The sequence below is a fragment of the Chenopodium quinoa genome, unplaced genomic scaffold, assembly GCF_001683475.1.
Source record: "Chenopodium quinoa cultivar QQ74 unplaced genomic scaffold, ASM168347v1, whole genome shotgun sequence".
NCBI classification, from domain to species: domain Eukaryota; kingdom Viridiplantae; phylum Streptophyta; class Magnoliopsida; order Caryophyllales; family Amaranthaceae; genus Chenopodium; species Chenopodium quinoa.
The window spans coordinates 830,980-840,769 of record NW_018742879.1 but is presented as its reverse complement, the minus strand read 5'-3'; the positions used below and the strand labels follow the sequence as shown (position 1 = coordinate 840,769).

The 9,790-nt window shown below is 28.9% G+C and overlaps 2 protein-coding genes across 2 annotated transcripts; both read left to right on the top strand.

Annotated features, from left to right (window-relative positions):
• Nucleotides 1–367: 367 nt before the first annotated feature.
• LOC110726265 (NAC transcription factor 47-like) lies at nucleotides 368–2,100 on the top strand. The gene is made up of 4 exons (XM_021905720.1): nucleotides 368–605; nucleotides 1,189–1,439; nucleotides 1,541–1,591; nucleotides 2,071–2,100. Exons 1-4 carry the CDS (start codon nucleotides 368–370, stop codon nucleotides 2,098–2,100), a joined length of 570 nt encoding a protein of 189 aa, XP_021761412.1.
• A 5,489-nt stretch (nucleotides 2,101–7,589) lies between these two features.
• Nucleotides 7,590–8,973, top strand: LOC110726224 (expansin-A22-like). Its single transcript, XM_021905687.1, has 2 exons — nucleotides 7,590–7,674; nucleotides 8,366–8,973. Exons 1-2 carry the CDS (start codon nucleotides 7,602–7,604, stop codon nucleotides 8,971–8,973), a joined length of 681 nt encoding a protein of 226 aa, XP_021761379.1. The 5' UTR covers nucleotides 7,590–7,601.
• The last annotated feature ends 817 nt before the right edge of the window (nucleotides 8,974–9,790 follow it).

The window sequence follows — 9,790 nt, the reverse complement described above, 5'->3', positions numbered from 1 at the left end:
GGATTTTAACTCGCAGAAAACTAGAAATAGTATTTAAATAAAACTCGACTCTTGTTTCAGAAAAACAGAAAACTATAAAACTCTATTGTAAAATCTAATATTATATGCATAACATTTGTCAAAAAAAGAAAAATATTATATGCATAACAAACCTTTCTTTGATAGTAATTTCGACAAAAAAACTACTTCAATTACCAAATTTCGAGATTTTTGCTTCCACCAATCGATTTAGTCAAGCTGTTAAAGCCCAAAACATTGTAAATAATTTTTGACTTTGTCCAATCCAACAAATATTTTTGTGCTTCCTAATCTTAAGACCCCCAATTCATATACTATAAATATGTTAAGCATAATATTATTTGTATATATGATGTTCCCTAGCTCAAAAAATGATGAGGGGCACTCAAGTTCAGAAAATCAAGCGGATGAAGAGCAACAACGCAGCTATACCACAGACATTCCAATAGGTTTTAAGTTCAAGCCTACCGATGTCGAAATTATATGTGAATACCTAGTGAAGAAAGCAACGTTGAAGCTGGTTCCACCTAGTGAAATTCATGATATCAATCCATCTGATTTCTATAATACTCATCCTAAAGATCTTGGTAAGATTTTTTTTTTTTTTTTTTAATTTAATTTTAGTTAGTGTTTCCTTTTTGTTGCAGCACTTAAAATATTGCGGAATTCTTAGGCACTTTTTGGTGATGAGAGGGATGTAGAGAAAGAAAAAAAAAAAAGTAGACTCATGTTATAGGGGAGATACTGAGAGCTTATTAAATAAAGAAAGTGATGCATATAAATCACACAAATACACAATGTGTACGAGAGAGCAATAAAAAAATAAAACTTTCCTATTTTAAAAGCAATCCTTTTAAAAAACAGAATTTTTTTTTTTTTTTTTTTTTTTTTTTTTTTTATTTTTTTTGTAAAGCTGAATTTGTTTGCATGCACAAGGTCTAGCACACAAATACACAATGACCAATAATATCAAATTATTTTAGAAGTAACCAGATCAAATCCATTTTAGTGTTTTGTTTTTATCTGTGTTTATTTATTGTTATATATCTTTATTTAATACGAATGTAATGACATTACTTTCTTAAATAGCTGATTAATGTATAAACAAGGTCATAATTTGATCAAATCGGATCATATGGACTGAATTTCATTCATAAATGGATGTTGCAGTTTTAAGGTTACCTGATGATAGGAGTGAGTGGTACTTTTTCATTCCACAAAATCCAAACGAATTTAAAGACAGGATCCAACAAGGGGTGGAAGGTGTAGGGTATTGGCAATTCAAATACAATGTTTTGATACATGATCGAGAGAGCAAACCAATTGGCAACAAGTTTGAATACAAGTTTTTGAGAACCAAACCTCAAGACAAACCAAAGGGAACAATTTGGAAGATTGATTTATATGAGCTACTCCAACAAGTAAGTAATTCATATATGATATAACATTATTGGTACCTAAATTTTAATGATGTAGGCGAAATTTCATATATTAAATCTTTATTTTTTAATTTTTTTTACAGAACATCGAGTGGATAATGGTGAAATTGACAAAAGGAACAAACTATGATGGGGTTTGAGAATGCTAGCATTGAGCAATTCTAGCTTTTTAAGTTTGTTTTTCCTATTTATAATAAATCAATCTCTTATGTTAGTTTTTCCTATTAATAATAAATCAATCTATCTCTTATGTTAGTTTTTCCTATTGATAATAAATCAATCTATCTCTTATGTTAGTTTTTCCTATTACTAAATCAATCTCTCCATTTCTAAATTTCCTAATTTCTTGTTTGAGAGTTTATCGACTAACTCAATTTTTGAGTTAAATCTACCCATATATATGGGGTTTAATGTCTCTCGTTGTGAGAGTTTAAAGCTGTAATTTACAATTCTAAATGAATAATGTGAAAGATGTCAAGCGAACACATTGGAGGATTGACATAAACTACTCCAACAAGTAATAATTCTTATAGCTTTATTTATAACTTATTTCAACTTAAAATACAATATTGTAGGTAAGATTTGGTATTTTTCTTTTTTCTGTTAATTACAGATTGCCGGGATCTCAAGGGATATTGAGTAATCATAGAGGCTTCATCTTGTTCAATTTTAGCAAGGGAAGGGAAAGAAAATATCTTGTCCAATGTTTGGTTTGACACAAAAAGAAGAGAAAGCAAGGGAAAACAAATTTTAATTTGATATATTTAATTTCTCTCTTTTAATCAAAAATAAAGTGAATATTTTGTGAAGGGTCCTTTCGCTTCCCTTCAAATCCTATCAAATTCCATGTAAGTGTTGAACTAGGCGAGAGTATAAGATCTCAAAGGAGATTGAATAATGCCAGAGACCCTATTCCTATTTCATGCAAAATTATTGTCCTTTTGTTCTAAAAAAAAAGTAAAAAAAAAAGTCTTGGTTTACTATTTTTACATTATTCACTTTTAAACTTTTTACCTATATATATACTTTGTAAGAAGTATTCTAGCGGCCTCTCAAAAAAAAAAAAAAAAAATAAATAAATCCAAACGGAATGTTTCCTACTATACTCCTAGTTTAAAGGGGTTTATTTTGACGAGAAAATATGTTTCCTACTAATTCTCTAATCCTCTATGTTTCCTACTAATCCTCTACCAAGTTGAGTATTTAACTATTCAAAATGAGTATTTAAAGTTAACGTGCATCAATTATTAGGATATAATCATTATGAAATAACATTAAAAAGAGTTCGTAAATAAAATCTTGTAAGACTTTATTTTAGTGAGTTTTTGATTTGATGTAAGTGTATTCATGGAAAATAATTTTCCAATATTCCATTAACAGATGTGGAGTGAATTCAATTTAATTGATTGTGCCTGTTTTTTTGGGTTTTTATTTTACAGATTCAATATTACATAATTCACGATTCAATATTTTATAAAAATTATTATAAAAGTAATAACATGCTGCATCCAATGAGTATTCTGTATAAAACTAATCTTTAATGTTTTTCTAGGCAAAGATAAAAGCAAGCTATTAAGTATTAAAAATGATTAGATTTTCAATAAGTCTTGTGTACAACGGGTGTACATTAATTTTATTGTAAAACGGTCGATTTGAGCTTAATTTTAACTATTTTTATGGTAACTTTAACCACTTAAAGGGTAACTTTTAATTTGTCGTTGTTTTGAATTTTATTTTAATGTATAATTTCTTATAAATACGTGATTACATAATATAAATATTAATATGATTATTTTAATACATTATAAGTTTTTTATAAGATAAAATTTATTAATAGAAAAATCATAACTTTAGCAATACAAAGGGTAACTTTAGGTACTTTTAACACAACTTTAACCCGTTTTACAATAAATTAACGTACACCCACCTTTTTGAAGAATTTGTGTTAGATTTTTCTTTTATTAATTACTAGTTTTGTGTTCGGGCGATATCCAGATTGATGATAAAATTTTAGGATAAACTTTTTACTTGAATGTGAAATATGGTCCTTCAATCCCTTTTGATAATGCAGGATATTTAGACTCACAATATCTATGTTGATGCCCGGATTGTTGATAAAATTTTAGAATAAACTTTTTGGCTTGAATGTTCAATAATACGATCATGTAATCTCTTTTGATAATACAGAATATTTAGACATACGTATCATATCGCTTATTTATAAAATAATGGTTTTGTTTGTAAATAGATATATATGCTATTATGGACTTAAAATTATTGTTATTGAATTTAGATTATTTTTACTGAAGAAAGTATTTTTACATTATTTTTACTGAATTAAAGTTATTTTACTGATTCTCTAATTTTTTTAGTAAATTTAATAACAATGTATTTTGTATGCGACTAACCACACCAGCTGGCTGGACAAAGTAACCCCTATAAAATTGATCGAGTAACCCTTGTTATATAAACTGAGTAACCTCTAACACTGACTAAATAACCCTTATCTATAACATGATTGAGTAACCACTATAACACTGACCAAGTAACCCCTATAGCACTAAAGACCTAACTTTGAGATTGTAATTGTTGGTGACATGGTTTGGCCAGCTACGTATAAAAGTTTGTGATTACATATATTATAAATGGATCTTATTTTACAGAACTTTTTAAGACGAATTTGATGATGGAAATAGAATTGAGTTATAGGATATTTATTAAAAGTTATGATTAATTTTGTATATATGAAATATTAAAATTTTATCGATAATAAAACTCTAGTAACCATTTTATCTTAAAAAATCTATCCAAAAACCGCTTACTTAGCATCATATGTGTCACAATAATACCTATTTATCTCCTATGTGGCGCGCCACTAGAATGCCAAGTGTCGCTGTCTCGTGGCCAGCTACGTATAAAAGTTTGTGATTAAATATATTATAAATGGATCTTATTTTAAAGAACTTTTTAAATCGAATTTTATGATGGAAATAAAACCGAGTTATAGGACATTTATTAAAAGTTATGATTAATTTTGTATATATGTATTAAAATTTTATCGATAATAAAACTTTATATAACATTTATCTTAAAAAATCTATCCAAAAATCACTTACTTAGCATCATATGTGTCATAATAATATCTATTTGTCGCCTACATGGCGCGACACTTGACGAAAAATTGGAATGTCAAATGTCGCTGCCTCGAGGCCTGGCTGCGAGACTGGCTTTATATATTAGTGACTAGTTTTGTGCTTGGGCGATGTCTAGATTGTTGATAAAATTTTAGGATAAACTTTTGGCTTGAATGTTAAGCATGGGCATATAATCTCTTTTGATAATGTAAGATATTTAGATATACGATATCATATAATAATGTACTTTTTGTAGTTTTGTTTGTAAATAAATACCTATGTTATTGACTTGAAATAATTGTTATTTATTATTACTAAACCAAAAGTATTTTTACCAAATCGAAATTATTTTTACTGATTAAAACTTATTTTTACTGATTCTCTATTGTTTTTGCAACTAAATTAAATATATATAAATAGATCTTATTTTTAAAGAACTTTTTGAAACAAATTTTATGATGGAAATAAAATCGAGTTATACAATATTTATTAAAAGTTATGATTAATTTTGTATATATGAAATATTAGAAGTATAATGATAATAAAATCTATACAATAATTTTATCTTAAAAAAATCTATCCAAGAATCGTTTACGTAGCATCATATGTGTCACAATAATACCTATTTGTCGCCTACGTGGCACGACACTTGGAGAAAAACTGGAATGCCAAGTGTCGCTGTCTCGTGTCGTGGCTGCGAGACCGACTTTATTTATTAGTGATATATATAATATGATTTGATATGATGATAGATATTATAGAAAGATAATATTTTTCGTAGTAGATTTAGGATATATTTTGTATCATTATTGTGTTAGGTTTCTTAACAAGATTATGACTAGTTCTATAAACGTTATATATATATATAGTGATTTATGGTACACATTCCAAATTGAGGAGTTTTTTCGAAATCTAACAAATAATTATACAAGTACGTTTTAAGTGAAAGGAGACTTCAAATAATAAACTAGAGGTAATACTCGTATACGTTATGAGTAATGGATTATTTGTAACGAGCTTCATTTGATCTTACAAAACAGGATTACAGGAAGAAATATAGATAAAACTTAAAACCTAGCTAGTTTTCAAGAGATCTTGGCCACATAAACACCTTTACCTTTTGAGCTAAGCGTAAATTCTAAAAGCATTACAAAATAATTAGATGGTAACTTAGTAACCTGCAAATCGTCAAATGAGTTTGGGAATAAAAGAAATATCCACAATAAGGTTCTTTAGGGACATTATTGTTCGTAGTAGTCCATGAGCACCCTCTAGGCAATGATGCCCACATGCCCAAAGAGGCAAAGACCCATTTGACGCCCGCTTGTGGTGCGGGAGACGATCCATGACATCTAAATTGGTTTTCGTTGCCATAGTGTAGATGGCATACCATAATGTTAAGTAATTATAATGATCATATTGAATTTTCAAATTGTTTGTATTAGATCCGTGTCGGTGTATACTTTTGAAATATAATTTTTTTAAACATTGTTTGCATGTTGTAAATTCAAGTTATTAATGGTTGATGTCATATAATGTAGTATATAAAGAGTATATAACGTGATATATGTCTTAGGTTGATGTGTAATTATTTTAAATTATCAAATACTGATAATTTTGTATAATATCTCCCCCTTTTTTTTGTTCTACACATGCATTTTGCTCCATCTTCAACACATTTGTTTGATCAATTATAATTTTATTTAAGTAATATATATTGCACGTAAATTATGAAAATTGCATACTCTTTCAATTCGAAACCACACATTGAGATGATTTTAACAAGATCATATGCATGTGATGATTAAGTGTTACACTTGACTTTTGCACTGTTCACGTACACCACTTTAATCAATATTTGAACTTTATAAGATTAAATATAGTCATACACATATATATGCACTTGTTAGCTAAAATCGTCTCAATGTATTATTTTAAATTTATGATCGATATATATATATATATATATATATTAAAAAATAGCAATATCATTAGTAGACAAGTTCCGTTTTGACAACTATGCCGATCAAATTAAGACACTATATAGGCAATTTAAGACAATTTTAGTTTTTTTTTTAGTTTGACCACATAAATAGTAAGTAATATATTATGGAGAAAACTTGTGCTGACCTAGTTCATAATAATATTATTTTGGACCTAGGGTCCATACGCGCGCAACTGACGTTATATTGAACATATAGTGACCTTAATTTTAATATATTGACCTTTATTAAAACTTACATGACCTTTAATATTATTGTGACCTAAAGTACACATGTGGCCGACGTTATGTTGAACATAGTGACCCTAATTTTAACACAATACCTTAAACCAGATAGTATATATTAAAAACTTTCATTAAAAAAAAAACTCTTATGACCTTTATAATAACACAATGACTTTTCTTTTACCTTAGTGATCTTTTTGTTTATGATACCAACAACCATAGTGTCTCTAATATTAGTGCTCCACAGTAAATTAATGTGAAATAAGTCTATTTAAGAGTTTGTATATAAAATGAAATAAAATTAAATGAGAAAAACGAGAAAATAAAATAAAATCCATCTTTACCAATAGTAAGTAATATGCAGTTGAAATTGATTAATTGTGTACACATGCAAAAAGGAAATGGGACAAAAAAGAAAGAAAAATAAAATCCATCTTTACCAATGGAAATCAAGCAATATAGAAAAACATCATATATTTATGGTAACAAATCCATGCATATCCCTTGTATCCAAATAATTTTCTATTACATTTCACCCATCCTATTCTCTACCATAATATATGTTTTATGAGCTTGACCATACTTTAATTTAATACAAATTTAAAATTTTTGCACAATCAAATAATTATTTTAATATTTATTGTGTTGCTATAAATGTCACACTTCCTCATGTATAAAATACAAATTGATATTACAATCTCATTCAAAAGAAAATTGATATCAAAGAAAATGTCTTTTTCTCAAAATGCTTTTGGATTTCTTGCTATCATGGCCTTAGTTACCATGGTACATTGTCAAGATTGGACAGATGCTCATGCAACGTTTTATGGTGATGCTAAGGGTGGTGATACCGAGAGTGAGTTTTCTATAAATTATTACTTCATACTACGTATATATATGTTAGTTATAAAATACATTTTAATTTCACCCTTTAATTTCTTACAAAAAAATTGTATACATATAAAATTGACACTAGTTTGACAAATCATTGAATCGAAAGCTAGCATGCATTTGATGCCAGTTTGTAATAATGCTAATGAAGTTTCATTGTTTTAGTAATCTTGATTTTACATTGGAAGAACAAGGCAAGGGTGGAACATGAAAATTATATTAAGGGGACTAAAAGCGGCCAAAACTATAACTTTTGTTTAACCTAGCTGTTTCCAAGAAATTAACATATACGAAGTATAATTTAATTTTTTTGTAAAATTGGGGAATATCGAGGCTCCCATCCATACAAGGAAAATTTTACTTGATTTAAATGTCGATATGAGTTCATTATTAGTAGTTCGGTTAAATTATGTCTTAGTCTTGTTTGTGATCGATATGACATGATTTTGACAGTTTTTTAAAACTTTTTTTCATTCCATCTATCATTTGCCCTTATTCACGAATCACGAGTATGTGGCTAAAGTGAAATTGTGGATACCTACGTGCATAATATCTCTTTTTTTTTTATAAGAAAACCGTTAGTCGGGCAATTTAATTAAAGCAAACTTGCATAATCTCTTTTCCTAACATAATTTTTGGTTGTTGGTGCCATGCAGAGGGTGCTTGTGTTTATAGAACACTTACGCAAGGATATGGACTGCAAACAACAGCTCTTAGCACAGCACTTTATCTAGATGGTGCAACTTGTGGAGCATGTTATGAAATCAAATGTACCAACTCAGAATGGTGCAAAGACGGTGCTGGCACGATCAAAGTCACGTCCACCAACTTGTGTCCACCCTCAATTGGTCCTGAGGCATGGTGTAATCCTCCGTTGCAACACTTTGACTTGACACAACCCATGTTTGTTACAATTGCTAAGTACAAAGCCGGTATTGTACCTGTACAATACACGAGAGTACCTTGTACTAAGCAAGGAGGAGTCAAGTTTCTTATTAATGGAAACCCTAATTTTATTTTGGTACTAATCTTTAATGTTGGAGGTGTCGGAGATGTTAAAGAAATGAAAATCAAGGGCTCGGGTGATTGGGCTCAAATGTCGCGAAATTGGGGTATGAACTGGCAAATTGGTGGTTCGGGTTGGATCAACCAAGAGTTATCATTCCAAGTGACTACTAGTGATGGAAAAACCCTAGAGTTTGAAGGTGTTGTGCCATCAAATTGGCAATTTAGTGAGACATTTGAAGGAAAGTCTAATTTTTAAGAGCTTTGTTGTAATTGAGGAATTTATTTTACAAGAGGTTATGTCCTTCAAATTATAATCATCACTAATTTTCTTATAAAATGATACCTCAAAATTCAAAAAATGAGTTCAATAATGTTCATTTGCCTGCCTTTTGAGTTATTTCCTTTATCATCATTAATATTTTAAATGTTTATTAATCGATGAGCTAAGGTGTTTGTTACATTATAACCTAACCGAAGTTGATTTTTGGTAGATAAAGCTACAAAGAACATTGTTGTAGATTTAAACAATGTTAAAATTTAATCCAATATTTAGAGTACCAACATCCCTTAAACTATTTTAACAATCAATCAAGTTAAAATTTAATTTTGTCCTTTCTAGGTATAGAAATTTAGTGAAGGTCGAAGGGTTCTCGTGTTTATAACAATTTTGTAGTGAGAATTGATGATAAGGATAAATCTATAATTGTGGTGTTACAGGTGGACTTCACAGAAATGGGATTGATTTAATTAAGCTTGATCTCTTTGGGTATCGAGATTTATGTACTCATATACAGTGCGTGTTATTATTTGTAATTTTCTTTAATAAAAATAAGATAGAAAAGAAGATATTAGAAAACCCTTCTCGATCAACACGAGAGGAAAACATATACTTATGATATTCCTCAACAACTTGATCCGTTCTTTCGTGTTTTTCTCTTCATCAATTGTAGACTTATCATTGTGTTCTTTGCTATCGGTTGGATGTTCCCTTATTCTTCGTTTTGACACCGTACTCTACTTGCTCAAGGGTTTTTGATGGGGATATATATGGAGATCATGCAGTGTCTTGTGCT